Here is a 23,053-nt window from a genome sequence, read left to right as displayed (position 1 = left end):
CGGGTGGGGGGCCCTCTGGGTGGGGGGGTCCCCTGGGGGGGGGTCCCCAGCACACCTGGGTCCCTTGGGGGGGTGTCCCTTGGGTGGGGGTGTCCCCTGGTGGGTGCGGGGGGGTCCCTTTTTGACCCTGAACTGAGTAGGGGGGTCCCAGGGGTCCGGAATGTGTCGTGTGTGTGTCCCCCACCCCCCCCCCGAAGCGATCCAGTCGTCCCAGCCCTCCCAGTAACGCCCCAGTCAGGAATCTGCTGTGACTCACCCTCCCCTCCCCCACCCGGATGCCCGGGGCCACTGGGAGCGTGGGGGGAGGGGGGGGGCACCCACACACACACCCCTCCCCCCCCTCCAGACTCCTGGGTCCTCAAGGATTGTCCCCCCTCCCCCCCACCCCAGGGTCAAAGGTCAGAAGATGCTGTGGGACACCTCAGAGGGCCTGGTGCTGCTGGCAGGTACTGGGAGGACTGGGAGGAACTGGGGGGGGGGGACTGGGAGCAGTTGGGGAGGAACTGGGGGGACTGGGAGGGAACTGGGGCACAACTGGGGGAACTGGGAGGGAACTGGGGGTAATAGGGGCAGAACTGGGGGAACTGGGAGGGAACTGCGGCACAACTGGGGGAACTGGGAGGTAACTGGGGCACAACTGGGGGAACTGGGAGGGAACTGGGGGTATTTGGGACAGAACTGGGGGAACTGGGAGGGAACTGGGGGTAATAGGGGCAGAACTGGGAAGGAACTGGGGGTAATAGGAGCAGAACTGGGGGAACTGGGAGGGAACTGCGGCACAACTGGGGGAACTGGGAGGTAACTGGGGCACAACTGGGGGAACTGAGAGAGAACTGGGGGTATTTGGGACAGAACTGGGGGGAACTGGGAGGGAACTGGGGGTAACAGGAGCAGAACTGGGGGAACTGGGAGGGAACTGCGGCACAACTGGGGGAACTGGGAGGTAACTGGGGCACAACTGGGGGAACTGGGAGGGAACTGGGGGTAATAGGAGCAGAACTGGGAGGGAACTGGGGGTATTTGGGACAGAACTGGGGGTAATAGGGGCAGAACTGGGCGAACTGGGAGGGAAATGTGGGAAACAGTAATTTAGGGGGGAACTGGGGGAAACTGGGAGGGAATTGGGGGAGAACTGGGGGTATTTGGGACAGAATGGGGGGAACTGGGGGGGAACTAATTGAAGTGGAGGGGAACTGGGGCCGAACTGGGGGAACTGGGAGAGAACTGTGGGAAACGGTAATTTAGGGGGGAATTGGGGGGAACTGGGGAAAACTGGGAGGGAACTGGAGGGAAACTGAGGGTAATTTAGGGGGTAACTGGTGAGACTGGGAGGGAACTGGGAGTAATTGAGGTGAAATTGGGGGTCATTAGGGGGGAACTGGGAAAACTGAGAGGGAACTGGGGGGGGACTTGGGGAGACTGGGGGGAACTGGGAGGGGTTGGGGGGGCAACTAGGAGGGAGCTGGGGGTAATTGGGGGGAACTGGGAGGCACTGGGACAGTTGAGCCTCCCCAACTGGTTTTTGCCACCCCCCAGCTTTGTACCCGGTGACAGCAAACTCCCTCTTCCCCGGTGAGTGACTGGGACAAACTGGGAGGGGCTATACTGGGAATGGGAGGGGGCTGGGCTGGGCTGGAGGGGTCATACTGGGAGGGGGTGGGTCATACTGGGTGTGGGGAGGAGCCATACTGGGAATGGGAGCGATTCATACTGGGAGTGAGCGGGTGGACTGGGAGTAGCGGGAGGGTCATACTGGGAACGGCAGCAGGTGATAGTGGGATACTGGGGGGAGTCCATACTGGTGTCCCAGTCTGGGTCCCTCTGACTCCTCCCCCTCCCCACCAGATGCCGTCAGTCCCTTCCAGTACGGTGAGTGGGACGGGGGTGACAGGGGTGTCCCCAAGGGGGGTGACAGCCCCAAGAGGGGGGTCATTGGGGTGTCCCCAAAGAGGTGACAAGGTTGTCCCCAGGGAGTTCCCCAAGGGGGGGGGGGGTGACAGGGAGGTCCCCAAGGGGGTGACAGGGGTGTCCCCAAGGTGGGGTTGATGGGGTGTCCCCAAGGGGGGTGACAGGGTGTCCCCAAGGGGGTGACAATTTGTCTCAAAGGCGGGTGACAAGGTGCCCCAAGGGGCTGACAGGGATGTCCCCGAGGTGGGGTTGATGGGGTGTCCCCAAAGGGGTGACAAAGGTGTCCCCTAGGGGGGTGACCGGGTGTCCCCAAGGGGGTGACAGGGATGTCCCCAAGGTGGGGTTGACGGAGTGTCCCCAAAGGCATGACAAGGTTGTCCCCCGGGGGGTCCCCAAGGGGGGGGGGGGTGTGACAGGGAGGTCCCCAAGGGGGGTGACAGGGTGTCCCCAAGGGGGGTGACAGGGTGTCCCCAAAGGGGTGACAAGGTTGTCCCCAGGGGGTTCCCCAAGAGGGGGGGGATGACAGGGAGGTCCCCAAGGAGGTGACAGGGGTGTCCCCACTGTGTGTGTGTTGTCCCCCCCAGACTGGCACAGCCTGCGCGTGGCAGGGCTGGTGGTGGCCGCCATCCTCTGTGTCATCGGCATCATTGTCCTCCTCAGTGAGTGTCACCGGGGGGTCCCCGTGTCACCGGGAGGAGGGGGGGGGTCTCTTTGTGTCACAGGGGGGTCTTTGTGTCACCTGGAGTGTCCCTGTGTCACTTGGGGGGAGTCCCCATGTCACCGGGGTGGTCCCCAGGGGGTCCCCTGGGCTCAATGTCCCTTGGGGGGGACGGGGACATGTGTCTCGTCCCCTTCCCCCCCCCCCCAACAGTTGTCACCTCTTGTGTCCCCTCCCAGGTGGGAAGTGCAAGTGCCGGAGCAAAGCCAGGTGGGACATGAGGGGACATTGGGAGACACTGGGGACATGGGGGGTCATGGAGGACAAGGGGACACATGGGGGGTCATAGAGGACACAGGGACCTTGGGGACACATGGGGGACATTGGGGACATGGGGACACATGGGGACATGGGACATTGGGGACATGGGGACACATAGAGGACAAGGAGGGACACATGGGGGGACATGGGGACACAGGGGACATGGGGGGACACATGGGGGGACACATGGGGTTATGGAGGACATGGGGACATGGGACATGGGGACATTGGGGACATGGATGTGGGAGGACATGGGAGGACATGGGGACACGGGACACATGGGGGGACACATGGGGGACATGAAGGACATTGGGGACAATGGGGACACAGGGGACATGGGGGGTTATGGGGGACATGGGGACACACATGGGGGGATAATGGGGACATTGGGGACACGGGGACACATAGAGGACAAGGAAGGACACATGGGGGACAGGGGGACACATGGGGGACATGGAGGACATTGGGGACACAGGGGACATGGGGACACAGGGGACATGGGGACACACATGGGGGACATGGGGACAATGGGGACACATGGGGGATAATGGGGACATTGGGGACACGGGGACACATAGAGGACAAGGAAGGACACATGGGGGACAGGGGGACACATGGGGGACATGGAGGACATTGGGGACACAGGGGACATGGGGACACAGGGGACATGGGGGGTTATGGGGGACATGGGGACACACATGGGGGTCTTGGGGACAATGGGGACACATGGGGGATAATGGGGACATTGGGGACACGGGGACACATAGAGGACAAGGAAGGACACATGGGGGACAGGGGGACACATGGGGGACATGGAGGACATTGGGGACACAGGGGACATGGGGACACAGGGGACATGGGGGGTTATGGGGGACATGGGGACACACATGGGGGACATGGGGACAATGGGGACACATGGGGGATAATGGGGACATTGGGGACACGGGGACACATAGAGGACAAGGAAGGACACATGGGGGACAGGGGGACACATGGGGGACATGGAGGACATTGGGGACACAGGGGACATGGGGACACAGGGGACATGGGGGGTTATGGGGGACATGGGGACACACATGGGGGACATGGGGGTCTTGGGGACAATGGGGACACATGGGGGGATAATGGGGACATTGGGGACATGGGGGCACATAGAGGACAAGGAAGGACACATGGGGGACAGGGGGACACATGGGGGACATGGAGAACATTGGGGACACAGGGGACATGGGGACACAGGGGACATGGGGGGTTATGGGGGACATGGGGACACACATGGGGGGACATGGGGGTCATGGGGACATTGGGGACATTTGGGACATGGGGACACATGGGAGGACATTGGGGACACATAGAGGACAAGGGGACACATAGAGGACAAGGAGGGACACATGGGAGGACAGGGGGACACAGGGGACATGGGGGGACACATGGGGTTATGGAGGACATGGGGACATGGGACATGGGGACATTGGGGACATGGATGTGGGAGGACATGGGGACACGGGACATGGGGACATGGATGTGGGGGGACATATGGGAGGACATGGGGACACAGGACATATAGGGGGGACATGGAGGACATTGGGGACATATGGGGGACAATGGGGACATGGGGACACATAGATGACATGGGGGACACATGGAGGGCCATGGGGACACGGGACATGAGGGCCATGGAGGACATGGGGACATGGATGTGGGGGGACATGGGAAGACATGGGGACACGGGACACATGGGGGGACACGGGGACATGGAGGACATTGGGGACATGGGGGGACATGGGGGACACATGGGGGTGTCACAGCCCCTCTAACCCCTCCCACCCCCCGCAGCCGGCACCGTCCCCCTCCGGAAATGTCCCACCTTGTGGGTCCCGGTAAGTCCCCTCCCCCCCAGCCTGGGGACACCCCCAAGTGTCCTGGGGGGAGGACACACCCCCCAGCTGTCCGGGGGGGACCCCCCAGGTGTCCGGGTACCACCTGACCCCCCCCATTTCTCCACAGGAGCCGCCAGCACGTGCTGAGGTGTCCCCATGTGTCCCCAAGCCCAGAGGGGACCCGGGTGGCCCCAGTGACACATGGAGGTGGGGAGAGGGTGGGGGAGGAGCGGGTTTATTTTGGGGTGAAATCCCCCCAGAAAAATGCAAGGAAAGGGGAAATTAATAAAAGAAATGTTAAAAAAAGGTAAATTTGGTTATTTGGGGAGGGGGAGGGGGAGGGGAGCGTTCCCTGTGGTGGCATCAGGGAGAGGGGACAGAGGGACAATGGTGGCACTGGGGATGAGGCTGGGTAGGTGGTGGCACCTGGAGGTGACATTGAGTTGATGGTGGCCTTGGGGACATCAGGTAGATGGTGGCACCTGGAGGTGACAAGATGACGTGGGGCCAACAGTGACGTTGGGTTGATGGTGGCCTTGGGGACATCGAGTAGATGGTGGCACTGGGAGGTGACAAGGTGATGTGGGGCCAACGGTGACATTGGGTTGACGGTGGCCTTGGGGACATTGGGTAGATGGTGGCACCAGGTGACATGGGGCCAATGGTGACATCAGGGACAGGGATGGCATGGGACTAATGGTGACACTGGGAACAATGGTGGGTGACACTGGAACTGGGGGGATGCTGGGTGAGGTGTTGGGGACAATGTGGTGCCGATGGTGACACCAGCAGGGGACAAGGTCCTCATGTCCCCAGTGACATGGTGGCCTGTGTCACCATGTCCCTCAGGCACGGAGGTCCACAGTGATGTGGTGGTTGATGTCCCCACGTCCCCAAGGTGCCCACATCCCTGGGGACATGGTGGCCCATGTCCCCAGGTCACCTTTGGTGACGTGGTGGCCCGTGTCCCCATCTCCCTTTGGCATCCAGGTGCACGATGACCTGGTGACTGATGTCCCCATGTCCCTCAGGCACCAGGTCCACGGTGAGGTGACAGGATGGTTGATGTCCCTATGTCCCTCAGGTGCCACATCCATGGTGATGTGACAGCTGATGTCCCCATGTCCCTCAGGTGCCACATCCGTGGTGATGTGACAGCTGATATCCCCAAGTCCTTCAGACCCTCTATGACATGATGTCTCCCAGGTGACAGGTCCACGATGGCATCCCGATTGATGTCCCCATGTCCCTCCAGCCCCCAGCTCCACGATGACGGGATGTTTGATGTCCCTCAGACCCCCAACTCCACGGTGACACGATGACCAATGTCCCCATGTCCTGGTACCAGAGGATGTTTGACGTCCCCCGTGTCCCTCAAGTGCCCAGATCCACGATGACATCACGGCCGCTGTCCCCACGTCCTTCAGCCACCTCCCCGCTGTGACATCTGATGTCCCCATGATGACGTCACGCTTGATGTCCCTCACGTCCCACCACAACGGTCCCTCAAGACCCCAAGTCAACGGTGACATGCCGGTAGATTTGGGTGGCCCCTTTGAAGCTGGAGGCCACCAAAAAGTGACGGTGACCCACGGAGAGGGGGGCAAAGGCACGTGGCGTGGGGGCCAGCAGCTCCTGGATGGGCTCCAGGTGGCCACCGGGCCCGAGGCGGTAGACGCGGCTTGGGGCGTAGTCGTTGCCCAAGATGACGTAACGTTGGCCGGCCAACGCCAACGGTTGGAAGACCAATGAGCCCCGTGCCGGTACCTGCTGCACCTCCCGGAACATAGAACCCTCCCAACGCATCACCTGGGAGCAAAGGATCATGGGAAGGGTTGGGTGGGTGGTGGGCATCATGGGAAGAGTTTGGGTGGGTGGTGGCCACCATGGGAAGGGTTGGGTTGGGTGATGAGCATCATGGGAAGGGTTGGGTGAGCGGTAGAAATCAGAGGAAGGGTTGAGTTGGGTGGTGGCCACCATGGGAAGGGTTGGGGTGGGTGGTGGGCATCATGGGAAGGGTTTGGATGCATGGTGGACATCACAGGATGGGTTGGGTTGGATTGGGTTGGGTTGGGTTGGGTGGTGGACATCAGAGGAAGGGTTGAGTTGGGTGGTGGCCACCATGGGAGGGTTGGGGTGGGTGGTGGTCACCATGGGAAGGGTTTGGGTTGGTGATGGGCATCATGGGAAGGGTTTGGATGCATGGTGGACATCACAGGATGGGTTGGGTTGGGTTGGGTTGGGTGGTGGCCATCAGAGGAAGGGTTGAGTTGGGTGGTGGCCACCATGGGAGGGTTAGGGTGTGTGGTGGGCATCATGGGAAGGGTTTGGATGCATGGTGGACATCACAGGATGGGTTGGGTTGGGTTGGGTTGGGTGGTGGATGTCAGAGGAAGGGGTGGGTTGGGTGGTGGGCATCATGAGAAGAGTTTGGGTGGGTGGTGGCCACCATGGGAGAGTTGGGGGTGGGTGGTGGGCATCATGGGAAGGGTTGGGTGGGTGGTGGGCATCATGGGAAGGGCTGCATTGGGCCAAGAGCATCATGGGAAGGGTTCATACGGGCATCGTAAACAAATGATGGAGATGGACCCCCATGGACACGTGATGGTGATGGACCCCCATGGATACGTGATGACCCCCATGGACTCATGACACTGGTGGCCCCCCACAACCACAAGATGGTGATGGACCCCCATGGACCCCCCAATGCTGGTGGCCCTCCATAACCACATGATGGTGATGGACCCCCATGACCACATGATGGTGATGGACCCCCATGGACCCCCCCCAATGCTGGTGGCCCCCCATAACCACATGATGGTGATGGACCCCCATAACCACATGATGGTGATGGACCCCCATGGACACGTGATGGACCCCCATGGACACGTGATGACCCCCATGGACTCCCCCAATGCTGGTGGCCCCCGACAACCACGTCCTGACACCAGACATGCCCCGCCCAGCCCTGCCCTCACCTTGGCATCCCCCAGGAAGCGGGTGAGGCAGAGGAAGACGTGACCCCGCAGGCGGAAGTGCTTCGCGGCGTAGACGTCGGGCACATGGGGGATGTCGGTGTGGGGGGCGAAGGCCGCCCCGCTCCACCGGTAGACCAGTGGCCTCCTCGTGCCGCTGCAGACCACCAAGGCCGGCCGCCCCCCCAGCTCCAGGAACTCCAGGTGGGTGTCGCGGTGCCACGGCCGAAGGGCTTGGTGGGGGTAGAATCCCCGCCCCCCCCACCGGAAGAGGGTGCTGGTGCCCCCCTTGGAGCTATCGGCCACCCCGAGGTACCAGTGGCCACCAAGACGGGCGCTGGCCACCGCGTGGGGGCGACGTAACCGGCCGCTCCCCAATGCCTGCAGCCGGACGAAACGGCTACCGGGGCCACCTGCCCGGCGCCAGACGGCCGAGCCCCCACCCAGTTGGGCCACCACCACCACCAACGCCCCCCCCAGCTGCAGGGGGTGGCAGGCCACCGGGGACGAGCCTGCGGGGACAAGGACATGGGTGACGTTGGGGGTGGGCGGGGGGGTGGAGGTGACCATGAGGGGGTTGGGGACAAGGTGATGGAGGCAACTCTATGGGGACGATGGGGACGTTGGGGTTGGGGTGATGGCGATGACCCTATGGGGACATCGGGGACGTTGGGGTGATGGGGATGAGTCTTTGGGGACATTGGGGACATTGGGGTTGGGGTGACAGTGATGGCCCTTATGGGGACATCGGGGACGTTGGGATGATGGGGACGAGTCTATGGGGACATCAAGGATGTTGGGGACATCTCTATGGGGACATCAGGGACATTGGAGTGATGGTGATGACCCTATGGGGACATCGGGGACATTGGGGTGATGGGGACAAGTCTATGGGGGCATTGGGGACATTGGGATTGGGGTGATGGGGACGTCTCTATGGGGACATCGGGGACATTGGAGTGACGGTGATGACCCTATGGGGACATTGGGGATATTGGGGTGATGGGGACAAGTCTATGGGGACATCAGGGACGACTCTATGGGAACATGGGGGGACGTTGGGGTGACGGTCATGACCTTATGGCGACATAGGGGACATTGGGGTGATGGGGACAACTCTGGGGACATCAGGGACATTGGGGTGATGAGGACGAGTCTTTGGGGACATTGGGGACATTGAGGTTGGGGTGACAGTGATGGCCCTATGGGGACATCGGGGATGTTGGGGTGATGGGGACAACTCTGGGGACATTGGGGACATTGGGGACGTCTCTATGAGGACATTAGGGTGACAGTGATGACCCTATGGGGACATTGGGGACATTGAGATGATGGGGACAACTCTGGGGACATGGCGGGATGTTGAGGTGACGCTCATGACCTTACGGGGACATAGGGGACATTGGGTTGATGGGGACATTTCTATGGGGACATCGGGGACATTGGGGTGACAGTGATGACCTTGTGGGGACATGGGGGACGTTGGGGTTGGGGTGACAGTGATGACCCTATGGGGACATCGGGGACGTGGGGGTGATGGGGACGAGTCTATGGGGACATCAGGGACATTGGGGTCATGGTGATGACCCTATGGGGACGTTGGGGTGATGGGGACCAGTCTATGGGGACATCGGGGACATTGGGGTGATGGGGACGTCTCTAGGGGGACATCGGGGACATTGGGGTGACAGGGACGACCCTATGGGGACATCGGGGAGCTCTTGGGGTTGAGGTTGTAGCCCACGAGGGTGTTTTGGGGTCCCCCCTAATTTGGGGGGTGCTGGGATGGGTTTGGGGCTCCCCAGGACGTTCCTGAGCTCCTCTGGGACATTTTGGGGGGGTTTCAGGCCATTTTGGAGGGGCTCTCACAACATTTTTGCCCCCCAAAATGACCATTTGTGGGGTCCTCCAGGGCATTTTTGAAGGTCCTCAGAATATTTTGGGGGTTCTCCAGGTCATTTTGGGGGTCTCCCCAGGACACTTATGAGGTCCCTTAGACCATTTTGGGGGTGTTAGCATGAGATTTGGTGTCCCCAGGGCCAATTTTGAGGACCTTCAGGTCATTTTTGAGGTTCTTCAAACTATTTTGATCCCTCAGGCCATTTTTGGGGTGTCCTGGGCCATTCTTGGGGTCCCCCAGGCCATTGTTGGGGTCCCTCAAGCCATTTTTGAGGTTCTTCAGACCATTTTTGGTGTAGTCTGGGCCATTTTTGGGGTGATAACATGGGGTTTGAGTCCCCAGGTGTGTTTTTGAGGACCTCCAGGCCATTTTTGAGGTTCTTCAGCCCATTTTTGAGGTCCCCCAGGCCATTTTTGGGGCCCCCTGGCCATTTTTGAGGTCATTCAGACAATTTTTAGGGTCCCTCAGGCCATTTTTGGACTGTTACCATGTGTTTTGGGGTCTCTCAGGGCATTTTTTGCTGTTCTTGGTGCCATTTTTGACGTTCCTCAGCCCATTTTTGAGGTCCCTCAGCCCATTTTTGGACCCCTCCCTAACCATTTTTGGGATCCCTCCAGATCTTTTTGGGGTTCCTCCTTACCAGGATGGGTTTTGGGGTGCCGGGACTCACCGTTGATGATGGTGGGGGCCCGGAAGCGCCCGGCCAACTGGTCCCACTCCAGGAGGGCGCAGGCACCGGCGAAGGGCTGGGCCAGGGCCACCCCTGGGTGCCCCCCCAGGGCGAAGGGCTCGGCCGCCAGCGAGGAGAAGGGCAGCGACTGGAAGGGTCGCAGTTCTGGGGACCCCCCCTCCCCCAAACACCCCATTAGCTCCTGGATGGGTCCCCACTCTGACACCCCCACCCCCTCCCCCACATAGACACAGAATGGGGGACCCGGGCGTTCAGGATTGGGGGGACCCAGGTGTTTGGGGTTGGGGGGGACCCGGGTGTTTGGGATTGGGGGGACCCTCATGTCTGGGATGGGGGGACCCACACATCTGGGATTGGGGGGACCCAGGTGTTTGGAATTGGGGGGACCCAGACATCCAGCATTGGGGGAACCCAGGCATCTGGGATTGGGGGGACCCAGGAGTTCAGGATTGGGGGACCCACATGTCTGGGATGGGGGGACCCAGTTGTCCAGGATTGGGGGGACCCAGGTGTCTGGGACTGGGGGGACCTAGGCGCTTGGAATTGGGGGGACCCAGGCATCTGGGATTAGGGGGGACCTGGGCTTTCAGGACTGGGGGGGACCTGGGTGTTCAGAATTGGGGGGACCCACATGTCTGGGACAGGGGGACCCAGTCATCCAGGATTGGGGGGACCCAGGTGTCTGGGTTTGGGGGGACCCCTGTGTCCAGGATTGGGGGGACCCGGGTGTCCCGAATGAGGGTACCCGGGGATTTGGGATTGGGGGGGATCCAGGCATCTGGGTTTGGGGGGACCCACGCGTCTGGGTTTGGGGGGGACCCCCCAGGCGCGGGGGGGGGACACACCCGTACCGGAGACGAGGCAGTGGAAGTCCCGAGGCTGGAGCTGGGCCAATGGGGTGCCCTGACGGTGGGGGGGTCCCCGGCAGCGCCCCGCTTCGGCGGGGGGGGTGGCGCTGCCCAGCCAGGCCACCAGCCAGCGCAGGCGACAGTCGCACTGGAAGGGGTTCCCCCGCAGGTCCCTGCCCCCCCAAACCCCCCCTCAGCCGGATGGGACACCCGGGTCACCCCAATGTCCCCGCCGTCCCCCCCGTGTCCCCATGGCCCCTCGCTGTGTCCCCATGGCCCTCCATGGCCCTCCCAGTACATTCCAGTGCTTCCCAGTGAAGCTCTGTGCCCATCCCAGTGTCAGCCAATCCCCATGTCCTCCTGTCCCCCCCCCCATGTCCCCCCATGTCCCCCCAATCCCCCTGTGGCCCCCCCATGTTCCCTGGTGTGTCCCTGTGTCCCCCTGTGTGTCCCCATGTCCCCGTGTGTCCCCCATATCCCCGATGTCCCTCATCTGTGTCCCCACACCCCCCTGTGTGTCCCCCATGTCCCCCCAAATCTCCCTGTGTGTCCCCCATGTCCCCTCAACGTCCTCTATTTGTGTCCCCATGTCCCCCTGTGTGTCCCCCATGTCCCCATCTGTGTCCCCATGTCCCCCTGTGTCCCCCCATGTCCCCCTGTGTGTCCTCATGTCCCTTCATATCCCGTGTCCCACATGTCCCCCATGTCTCCATCTGTGTCCCCACGTCCCCCTGTGTCCCCCCATGTCCCCCATCTGTGTCCCCACATCCCCCTGTGTGTCCCCATTGTCCCCCACATCCCTCTGTGTCCCCGATGTCCCCCCATATCCCCCATCTGTGTCCCCACGTCCCCCTGTGTCCCCCCATATCCCCCATCTGTGTCCCCACGTCCCCCTGTGTCCCCATTGTCCCCCACATCCCTCTGTGTCCCCGATGTCCCCCCATGTCCCCCATCTGTGTCCTGACATCCCCCTGTGTGTCCCCATGTCCCCCATGTCTCACCATGTCCCCCCATGTCCCCCATCTGTGTCCCCATGTCCCCTCACATCCCATGTCCTCCCATGTGTCCCCCATGTCTCCCATGTCCCGGTGTCCTCCTGTGTGTCCCCATGTCCCCCCATGTGTCCTTCCATGTCCCCCAGTGTGTCCCCCTGTCCCCCCATGTCCCAATGTCCCTGGTGTGTCCCCATGTCCCCCCACATCCCATGTCCCCCCATCCCCACGTCCCCCATGTCCCCCCATATCCCCACATCCCTCATGTCCCCCCACATCCCCCCACATCCCCACGATGTCCCATGTCCCCCCCCCATGTCCCCGTGTCACCCACAGCTGAGTCAGCGTCTCCAGCCCCTGGAAGAGGCCCCGGGGCAGCGTCTCCAGGCGGTTGTTGGCCAGGCTCCTGTGGGGACACGGGGACATGGGGACACAGGGACACCAGGCGCAGGGTAGGGGGGGTGGGGGGCAGAGGGGGCCCCCAAGCTGTCCCCAGTGTCCCCAAGATGTCCCAGCACTGTCCCCAGGGGTGCCCCAGGATATCCCCAGTATCCCCCGCTGTCTCCAGTGTCCCAGGGTGTCCCTGGTGTCCCCAAGGGCATCCCCAGTGTCCCCAGGGTGTCCCCAGTGTCCCCAAGGGGTATCCCAGGATCTCCCCAGTATTCCCAGCGGCCTCCAGTGTCCCCAGGGTGTCCCTAGGGATGTCCCCAGGTGTCCCCAGCATGTCCTGGGGTGTCCTCAGGGTGTCCCCAAGGGAATCCCCAGTGTCCCTGGGGTGTCCTCAGTGTCCCCAAGGGCATTCCCAGTGTCCCCCAGGGTGTCTCAAGGGTGTCCCCGGTGTCCCCATGTGTCCCAGGGCTGTCCCTGGTGCCCCCAAGGGCATCTCCAGTGTCCCAGGGTGTCCCTGGTGTCCCCAGGGTGTTCCCAGTGTCCCCAGGGTGTCCCCAGGGTGTCCCCAGGGTGTCCCCATGTCACTCACAGGTAGAGCAGACCCCGGAGCCCCCGCAGCGCCGTGGGGGCGATTGTCCCCACGTCATTGTCCTCGATGAACCTGGGGACACCGGCACCGCTGGGACCCCCAGTGTCCCCCCCCCAGTACATCCCAGTCGCTCCCCAGTTCCCCCCAGTACCTCCCATGCCCTCCCCAGTCTCTCCTGGTGTCTCCCAGCACACCCCAGTGCCCGCTGGTGTCCCTCCCTAGTGCCTCCCAGTCACGCCAGGGCCTCCCAGTAAAGCCCAGTGCCCCCCCAATCCCCCACAGTCCCTCCCCAGTGTCTCCCAGTCCCCTCCCAGTGCCTCCCAATACAGCCCAGTGCCTCCCAGTGCCTATCCAGTGCCCCCAGTGCCTTCCCAGTGCCTCCAATGCCTCCCAGTCCCTCTCCAGTGCTGCCCAGTCCCCACCCAGTGCCTCCCAATACAGCCCAGTGCCTCTCCAGTGCACCCAGCGCCTCCCAGCACCCACCCAGTCCCTTCCCAGTGCTTCTCAGCACAGCCCAGTGCCCCCCCAGTCCCTTCCTCGTGCCTTCCCATCCCCTCCCAGTGCCCCCCCAGTCCTTCCCAGTACCACTCACAAGTATTCCAGCAGCACCAGCCCAGCGAAGGCCCCGTCCCCAATGGTCCCCAAGCGCCCGGCAGTGACCAACCTGTGGGGACACACCACTGTCACCCCTGGGGACACCCCGGGGACACCCCACAGCCACCCCCAGGGACACTCTGGAGACTCTCAGGGGACTTTGGGGACACTTCAGGGACCTTGGGGACCTCAGGGACACCCTGGGAACCTTGGGGACACGTTGCTGTCACTCCCAGGGACACCTGAGGGACACTCAGTGGACTTTGGGGACACTTTGGGGACCTTGGGGTCATGCTGGGCACACCCTGGGGACCTTGGGGACACCCTGGGGACACTCAGTGGACCTTGGGGACACTTTGGGGACCTTGGAGACAACCTGAAGACCTTAGAGACATCCTGGGGACACCATAGGCACTGTGGGGGACACCCTGAGGGACACTTTGAGGACCTTGACGGCCACCCTGAGGCCACCCTTGGGGACCTCAGGGCTACCTTAAGGTCACCCTTGGGGCCACCCTGGGGACCTTAGGGACACTGAGGGGACCTTGGGGACATGCTGGGGGTGACATGGGGATCTTGGGGACACTGTGGGGACCTCGGGGACATGCTGGGGATGGTGTGGGGACCTTGGGGACACCATGGGGACCTTGGGGACACGGAGGGGACACATTGGGGACGTGTTGGGGACCTTGGGGACATGCTGGGGACATGTTGGGGGTGATATGAGGACCTTGGGGACACGTTGGGGACAGCATGGGGACCTTGGGGACAGCATGGGACCTTTGGGGACACTGAGGGGACACGTTGGGGATGGCGTGGGGACCTTGATGACACTGAGGGGACACCATGGGGACCTTAGGGACATGGAGGGGACACTGATGGGACACCATAGGGACCTTGAGGACACTGTGGGGACACTGTGGGGATCTTGGGGACATGCTAGGGGTGGCATGGGGATCTTGGGGACACCATGGGGACACTGTGGGGACCTTGGGAACATGCTGGGGATGGCGTGGGGACCTTGAGGACATTGAGGGGACACCATGGGGACCTTGGGGACATGCTGGGGGTGGCATGGGGACACTGTGGGGACACCGTGGGGACATGTGGAGGACACGTTGCGGATGGCGTGGGGACCTTGGGGACACCAAGGAGACACCATGGGGACCTTGAGGACACATTGGGGACCTTGGGGACATGCTGGGGGTGGAGTGGGGACCTTGGGGACACGTTGGGGACACGTTGGGGACACGTTGGGGACCTTACAGCAGCTGCAGGGCCGGGGTGTCACGGAAGCTGCCCTCGCCCAGGACATCGATGTGCCACCGCACCAGGGACCTGCACAAACGGGGTTAAACTGGGCCAAACTGGGCCAAACTGGGGGAGGAACAGGTATCAAACTGGGACAAAAGAGTCCTGAACTGGTTTAAATTGGGTATAAGCAGGACCAAACTGGGCTAAACTGGGAGAAACCAGGACCAAATTGGGCTAAACTGGGACACTCCAGTCTTGAACTGGGCTAAACTGGGCCAAACTGGGAGGGGAAGAGGTGTCAAACTGGGCTAAACTGGGACAAGAGAGTCCTGAACTGGTTTAAGTTGGGAGGCAGCAGGACCAAACTGGAGACAACAGGACTAAACTGGGCTAAACTGGGAGAAACCAGGACCAAATTGGGCTAAACTGGGACACTCCAGTCTTGAACTGGGCTAAACTGGGCCAAACTGGGAGGGGAGCGGTGTCATACTGGGCTAAACTGGGACAAGAGAGTCCTGAACTGGTTTAAGTTGGGAGGCAGCAGGACCAAACTGGGCTAAACTGGGAGAAACCAGCCCCATACACCCTCCCCCCCCCCCCCCAACCCCCCCACGGTCCCAGTCCCGACCCCTCACTGGTCCCAGTTCCCTCCCGCGCAGGGGGCGGGGCTTCCCGCGATGACGTCATCGGTGCCCACGGAGGGGCGGGGCTTCGGGGGAGGGACCCGGGGGGGGGGGGCCCTAAGGGGGGTTCAAGGGGGGGTCCCAGAGGGGGGGTCCCAATGGGGGGGGGGTTGGGGGGGTCCCGGGGGGGCCCATGGAGGGGGGGGGGGGGCCTTGGGGGGTTCTGGGGGGGCCCTGGGGGGGGGCCCATGGGGGGTCCGGGGGGGGGTGTCCAATGGCGGGGGGTTCCTTGAGGGGTTCTGGTGGGGGGTCCCGCGGTTGGGGGGGGGTCCCAAGGACGGGGGGGGGGTCCCCAAAATGTCGGGGGGGGGGAGGGGGGGTGTCACTCACAGCGTGGCAAGCGGGGGGGGAACCCCCGGGCAGCCCCGCCCCCCCCGCAGAGCGCGCTCTCTCGGTCGCATTCGCACCCCCCCGGGCAACCGCTGCCCCCCCCGGGGGGACCCCAACCCTGGGGGGGGGGACCCCCCAAACTGCCCCCCCGCCCCCCGGGGTCATTCCCCCTCCCCCCCCCTCCCGGCCCCCCCCCGCCCGTTACCAACAGCAAAACCAGCAGCAGCGGGGGGGCCCCGCGCCACCCCCCCCGCCCCCATGGACACCCACCCACCTTCCAACTGACCCCCCCCCCCCAAATCTGCCCCCCCTAAATCTGCCCCCCCCCAACTGCCCCCCCCAAATACCCCCCTACAACTGCCCTCCCCCCCCGCCTCCCCTAAAACTATCCCCCCAATCCGCCCCCCCAAATCTTCCCCCCCCCCCAAAAACTCCCCCCAAGCAGCTCCCCCAACTCTGCCCCTCCCGACCTGCCCCTCCCCAAATCTGCCCCCCCAATCTGCCCCCCCAAAATCCCCCCCCAAAGCGGGTCCCCCCCCCCCCCCTCCCTTTTTCCCCGCTCGGGCTGCGGCGCTGGCGATCGCGGCGTGGGGTGGGCGGCGGCGAGGGGGCGTGGCCTAGAGGCGAGGGGGCGTGGCCTCGAACATAGGGGGCGTGGTCTTTGGGCTAGGGGGCGTGGTCTGGGGTGAGGGGGCGTGGCCTGGACAAAGGCGCCGCTGTTGGTCCCTGGCCCGAGGCCGAGGGAGGGACAGAGGGACCTTGTCTGGGGGGGGGGGGGGGTACTGGGGGGTACTGGTGAGCGACTGGGAGGCATTGGGGGGCTCTGGGAGGGTTACTGGGGGGTACTGGGAGGCATTGGGGCTCTCAGGGGTTACTGGGGGGTATTGGGAGGCTTGGAGGGGGTTACTGGGGGGTACTGGTGAGCTACTGGGAGGCATTGGGGGGCTCTCAGGGGTTACTGGGAGGTACTGGGAGACTCTCGGGCGGTTACTGGGGGGCACTGGGAGGCATTGGGGGGCTCTCAGGGGTTACTGGGGGGTATTGGGAGGCTTGGAGGGGGTTACTGGGGGGTACTGGTGAGCTACTGGGAGGCATTGGGGGCTCTCAGGGGTTACTGGGAGGTACTGGGAGACTCTCAGGCGGTTACTGGGGGGCACTGGGAGGTACTGGTGAGCTACTGGGAGGCATTGGGGGGCTCTGGGGAGTTATTCTAGGGTACTGGGGGGCACTGGGGGGTACTGGGTGAGCAACTGGGAGGCATTGGGGGGCTCTGGAAGAGTTTATAGAGTGGTACTGGGAGGTACTGGGAGGCATTGGGGGGCTCTCAGGGTTACTGGGGTATTGGGAGGCGCTGGGGGAGTTACTGGGGGGCACTGGAAGGTACTGGTGAGCTACTGGGAGGCATTGGGGGGCTCTGGGAGGCTATTCTGGGGTACTGGGGGGCACTGGGAGGTACTGGTGAGTGACTGGGAGGCATTGGGGGGCTCTCAGGGGTTACTGGGAGGTACTGGGAGACTCTCAGGGGGTTACTGGGAGGTACTGGTGAGCTACTGGAGGCATTGGGGGGCTCTGGGGAGTTATTCTGGGGTACTGGGGGGCACTGGGGGGTACTGGTGAGCAACTGGGAGGCATTGGGGGGCTCTGGAAGAGTTATAGAGTGGTACTGGGAGGTACTGGGAGGCATTAGGGGGCTCTGGGGGGGTTACTGGGGGACACTGGGAGGTACTGGGAGGCATTGGGGGGCTCTCAGGGTTACTGGGGGGTAGTGGGAGGCTCTGGGGGGCTTACTGGGGAGGTACTGGGAGGCATTGGGGGGCTCTGGGGAGTTATTCTGGGGTACTGGGGGGTACTGGTGAGCGACTGGGAGGCACTGGGCAGCTCTGGGGAGGTTACTGGGGGGCACTGGGAGGTACTGGGAGGCATTGGGGGGCTCTCAGGTGTTGCTGGGAGGTACTGGTGAGCTCTGGGGATTACTGGGGAGGTGCAGGGAGGAACTGGGAGCTACTGGTGCCTTACTGGTGGAGCTGCTGGGGGTCGCGGGGAGGCACTGGGGTTACTGGGCAGTTACTGGGCGTTACTGGAGGTGTTACTGGGAGCTACTGGGAGTTACTGGTGAGCGCTGGGGATTACTGGGGAGGTGCAGGGAGGAACTGGGAGCTACTGGTGCCTTACTGGTGGAGCCGCTGGGGGTCGTGGGGAGGCACTGGGGTTACTGGGCAGTTACTGGGGAGGCACTGGGGTTACTGGGGGGTTACTGGAGCTACTGGGAGTTACTGGTGAGCGCTGGGGATTACTGGGGAGGTGCAGGGAGGAACTGGGAGCTACTGGTGCCTTACTGGTGGAGCTGCTGGGGGTCGCGGGGAGGCACTGGGGTTACTGGGCAGTTACTGGGGAGGCACTGGGGTTACTGGGGGGTTACTGGGCGTTACTGGAGGTGTTACTGGGAGTTACTGGGAGTTACTGGTGAGCGCTGGGGATTACTGGGGAGGTGCAGGGAGGAACTGGGAGCTACTGGTGCCTTACTGGTGGAGCCGCTGGGGTCGCAGGGAGGCACTGGGGTTACTGGGCAGTTACTGGGGAGGCACTGGGGTTACTGGGGGTTACTGGGCGTTACTGGAGGTGTTACTGGGAGCTACTGGAGTTACTGGTGAGCGCTGGGGATTACTGGGGAGGTGCAGGGAGGAACTGGGAGCTACTGGTGCCTTACTGGTGGAGCCGCTGGGGTCGCGGGGAGGCACTGGGGTTACTGGGCAGTTACTGGGAGCTACTGGGAGTTACTGGGAGGGGCCGGCGGCGCCGGGCGCAGCCACGTGACCCCGCCGGTATTTTGGCCGCGGGGCCGGAGGGTAAAAATAACCGACTGGGGGGGGGGGGGGGGGGCAGGACTCGGGGGGGCCCCGGGAGCTCCGGAGGGACCCGGACGTCGGGGAGCAGGTACCGGGGGGGGGGGGGGGGGGGTGGGGAGGTGTGGGGGCACCCCCCCGCTTCACCCCTCCCCTCCCCCACTGGTTTTGGGGGACCCAAGTGTCCCGGGGGGGGGGGGGGTGGGGGGGGTGGGGACGTGACCTTGGCCCAGTTTCTCCCTGCGGCTTCCCAGTAACCCCGAGTTACAGCCCAGTGCTCACCAGTAGCTCCCAGTGACCCCTCCCAGTAGCTCCCCACTAACCCCGCTGCCCCCCCCATGACCCCCGGCGGCTCCACCAGTAAGGCACCAGTAGCTCCAGTTCCTCCCTGTGGCTCCCCAGGAAACCCAGTGCTCACCAGTAACTCCCAGTGATCCCCCCAGCAACCCCAGTGCCTACCAGTAACTCCCAGTGACACCCCCAAGTGTCCCCCCAGTAACCCCAGTGCCCCCCCACAACCCCCAGCAACTCTACAGTAAGGCACCAGTAGCTCCCAGTTCCTCCCCAGTTACCCCCAGCACTCACCAGTAACTCCCAGTACCCCCCTCCCAGTAACCCCAGTGCCACCCATGATCCCCAGTGACTCCACCAGTAAGGCACCAGTAGCTCCCAGTTCCTCCCTGCACCTCCCCAGTAACCCCCAGTGCTCACCAGTAGCTCCCAGTGACCCCCCCCGTACACCCCCAGTAAATCCAGTGTACTCCCAGTAACCCCAATGCCCCCCCGCGACCTCCAGTGACTCCACCAGTAATTCCCAGTCGCTCCCAGTTCCTCCCTGTGGCTCCCAGTAACCCCAGTGTTCACCAGTACCTCCCAGTCACCCCCAGTATCTCCCCCAGTGACCCCCAGGACTCCACCAGTAGCCACCAGTAACCCACCAGTTCCTCCCTGAGCCCCCCCAGTAACCCCCAGTGACATCCCAGTGCTCACCAGTAGCTCCCAGTGACCCCCCCCCGCCCCCCCCGGGTCCCTTGGCAAGGGTGGGGGAGGGGTGTCCCGTGGGCAAACAGCGGGGGAGGGCCAAGGTCGCGTCTCCAGGGCAACGGCCGTTGCCCTCAGTTTGCCCAACCTGCCCCAGTTTTGCCCAATTCTGCACGATTTTACCCACTTTGGCCGATTTGGCCCATCTGGGCCCAATTTGCCTGTCTTTTGCCCATTTTGGCCCATTTTGGCCCAATTTGGCCCAGTTTAGCCCAATTTTTCTTACTCCTGTCCAATTTAGCTCATTTTGGCCCTTTTTCCAATTTTGCCTGATTTTGTACAACTTTTACACCCTTTTTCCTACTTTTACCCCCATTTTGTCCAATTTGGACTGTTTTGACCCAATTTCCCTTACTTTGTCCCACTTTTGCCATCTGGGCCCAATTTGCCTGACTTTTGCCCATTTTGGCCCAATTTGGTGCCGTTTAGCCCAATTTTTCTTACTTTTGTCCAATTTAGCTCATTTTGGCCCCATTTTTCCTTTTTCCCAATTTTACCTGATTTTGTACAACTTTCACACCCTTTTTCCTACTTTTACCCCCATTTTGTCCAATTTGCCTGTTTTGGCCCAATTTTCCTTACTTCGTCCCGCTTTTGCCCAGTTTTGCCCCAGATTCTCCAATTTACTCCACTTTTGCCCAATTTTCCCCACTTTTGCCTGCTTTCACCCCGTTTTGCCCACTTTAGTACAATTTTCCCTATTTCTCCCCAGTTTTGCCCAATTTCATTCCCTTTAATCCAATTTTTCCCACTTTTGCCCAATTTCCCCAACTTTTACTCCCTTTTCCCCAATTTGGCCCAATTTTCCCTACTTTTGCATAATTTTGCCCATTTTAACCCACTTTTGCCCAATTTCCCCCACTTTGCCTCAGTTCTCCCCAGTTTTGCCCAATTTCCCCCCTTTTTTCCCCAGTATTGCCCAATTTCCCCCGTTTTGGCCCAACATTTCCTATTTTTGCCCACTTTGTCTAATTTGGCCCATTAAACCCAATTTCCCTTACTTTTGCCCGCTTTTGCCCATTTTCACCCAGTTTTGCCCCATTTGTCCCAATTTTCCCTACTCTGCCCAATTTTGCCTGGTTTTGCCCAGAACTGCCCAACGTGGCCCAATTTTGCCTATTTTTGCCCAATTTCACCTGCTTTCACTCACTTTCACCTAATATGACCCACTTGAGCCCAATTTTTCCTAATTTTGCTCATTTTTGCCTCAGTTTGCCCAGTATCGTGCAACTTGTCCCAATTTCCCCCTATTTCTGCCCAATTTTTGCCTAATGCCCAATTTTCCCTCATTTCACCTATTTTTGCCCAATTTTACCCAGAATTGCTCAATCTGCCCGTTCTGGCCCCATTTTCCTACTTTTGCTCATTTTTGCCTGTTTTCCCCCAGTTTGGCCCCATTTTGCCCCTGAGGCCCAGCCGGAGGCCGACACACACACACACACACACACACACACACACACACACACACACACACACGCACACACACACACGCACACACACACACACACACACGCGCACACACACACGCACAGACACGCGCACACACGCACGCACACACACACACACACACACGCACACACACACACGTGTGCGCTCTCTCTCTCTCTCTCTCTCCCCCCCCCCCCAGGCCCCGGGCACACGCGTGTGTGTGTGTGTGTGTGTGTGTGCGGGGGGGCCCAGCGCTGCCGTCATGGCCCCCGGCGCAGGTGAGGGGGGGGGGGAAGGGGGGTTGGGGTGGGGGGAGGGGCCCCCCGGCCACGTGGGTCCTCACCCCTCCCCCCCCCCACAGAGCCCCCGCAGGAGCGAGACCGGTTCCACTATGGTGAGTGGGGGCGGGGGGGCACACGTGTGTGGGTGTATGTGTGTCAGGGTGTACACGTGTCTGGGGGTGTACGTGTGTCAGGGTGTACATGTGTGCGGGTGTACGTGTGTCAGGGTGTACATGTGTATGGTTGTACACGTGTGTGGGTGTTACACATGTGCGGTTTTACATGTGTGTGGTTGTGCACCTGGGGGGGTGTACACGTGTGTGGCTGTACGTGTGTGGGTGTACACACATGCAGGGGTACATGTGTGCAGGTGCACACGTGGGGGTACACATGTGCAGTTGTACACGTGTGAGGGTGTACATGTGTGTGCTTGTACACGTGTTGGTGTACATGTGTGTGGGTGCACACCTGTGCGGGTGTACACGTGTGTGCTTGTGCCTGTGTGGGGGTGTACATATGTGTGTGGTTGTACCTGTGTGCAAGTGTACAGGTGTGGTTGTACATGTATGTGGTCCTATATGCGTGTGGTTGTACGTGTGTGTACGTATGTGGGTGTACATGTGTGGGTGTACACGTGTGCAGCTGTATACATGTGAGGATGTACATGTGTGCGCTTGTACACGTGTTTGTGTACGTGTGTGTGGGTGTGCACATGTGGTTGTACATGTATGGGGTTTTACATGTGTGTAGTTGTGCATGTGTGTGGTCATACACGTATGTAGTTGTACCTGTGTGCAGGTGGACATACGTGTTTAGTTGTACACGTGTGTAGTTGTACACATGTGGGTGTACACACATGTGGATGCACACACATGTGCTTGTACGTGTGTGGGTGTACATGTGTGTAGTTGTACACGTATGTAGTACATATGTGTGGGTGTACGTGTGTGTGGTTGGACATGTGTGTAGTAGTACACGTGTGTAGTTGTAACATGTGGGGGTGTCCGTATATGTACGTGTACACGTGTGTGGTTGTACATGTGTGGGGGTGTACACGTGTGTGGTTGTACATGTATGTGGTTGTACACGCATGTGGTTGTACACGTGTGGGGGTGTACGTGTGTAGTTGTACACGTGTGTGGTTGTACATGTATGTGGTTGTACACGCATGTGGTTGTACACGTGTGGGGGTGTACGTGTGTGTGGTTGTACACGTGTGTAGTTGTACACGTGTATGGTTGTACATGCGTGTAGTTGTACACGTGTGGGGGTGTATGTGTGTAGTTGTACATGTGTGTGGGTGTACACGTGTGTGTGGTTGTACGTGTGTGTGGTTGTACATGTGTGGGGGTGTACACGTGTGGGGGTGTACGTGTGTAGTTGTACACGTGTGTGGTTGTACATGCATGTGGTTGTACACGTGTGTGGTCATACACGTGTGGGGGTG

The 23,053-nt window shown here is 61.4% G+C and overlaps 2 protein-coding genes and 1 long non-coding RNA gene across 3 annotated transcripts; 2 read left to right on the top strand and 1 right to left on the bottom strand.

The window, feature by feature from the left end:
* Positions 1–348: 348 nt before the first annotated feature.
* Positions 349–4,981, top strand: LOC141939045 (FXYD domain-containing ion transport regulator 3-like). Its single transcript, XM_074858069.1, has 7 exons — positions 349–446; positions 1,537–1,572; positions 1,846–1,869; positions 2,493–2,567; positions 2,806–2,836; positions 4,724–4,767; positions 4,895–4,981. Exons 1-7 carry the CDS (start codon positions 407–409, stop codon positions 4,912–4,914), a joined length of 270 nt encoding a protein of 89 aa, XP_074714170.1. The 5' UTR covers positions 349–406; the 3' UTR covers positions 4,915–4,981.
* A 5-nt stretch (positions 4,982–4,986) lies between these two features.
* LOC141939044 (leucine-rich repeat LGI family member 4-like) lies at positions 4,987–15,700 on the bottom strand. Its single transcript, XM_074858068.1, has 9 exons — positions 15,629–15,700; positions 15,013–15,084; positions 13,745–13,816; positions 13,153–13,224; positions 12,508–12,579; positions 11,185–11,354; positions 10,313–10,477; positions 7,746–8,254; positions 4,987–6,576 (listed from the first exon to the last, which is right to left on the bottom strand). The coding sequence occupies exons 1-9, from the start codon at positions 15,685–15,687 to the stop codon at positions 6,274–6,276; spliced, it is 1,494 nt and encodes a 497-aa protein (XP_074714169.1). The 5' UTR covers positions 15,688–15,700; the 3' UTR covers positions 4,987–6,273.
* Positions 15,701–18,890: 3,190 nt separating this feature from the next.
* LOC141939043 (uncharacterized) lies at positions 18,891–21,721 on the top strand. The gene is made up of 3 exons (XR_012627460.1): positions 18,891–18,947; positions 21,525–21,603; positions 21,687–21,721. It is a non-coding gene; the product is annotated as an uncharacterized LOC141939043 (long non-coding RNA).
* Positions 21,722–23,053: the final 1,332 nt, after the last annotated feature.

The sequence above is a fragment of the Strix uralensis genome, unplaced genomic scaffold (assembly GCF_047716275.1).
Source record: "Strix uralensis isolate ZFMK-TIS-50842 unplaced genomic scaffold, bStrUra1 scaffold_534, whole genome shotgun sequence".
Lineage (NCBI taxonomy): Eukaryota > Metazoa > Chordata > Aves > Strigiformes > Strigidae > Strix > Strix uralensis.
Note: the sequence above shows the minus strand (reverse complement) of the source record. Positions and strands in the feature narration are given on the sequence as shown.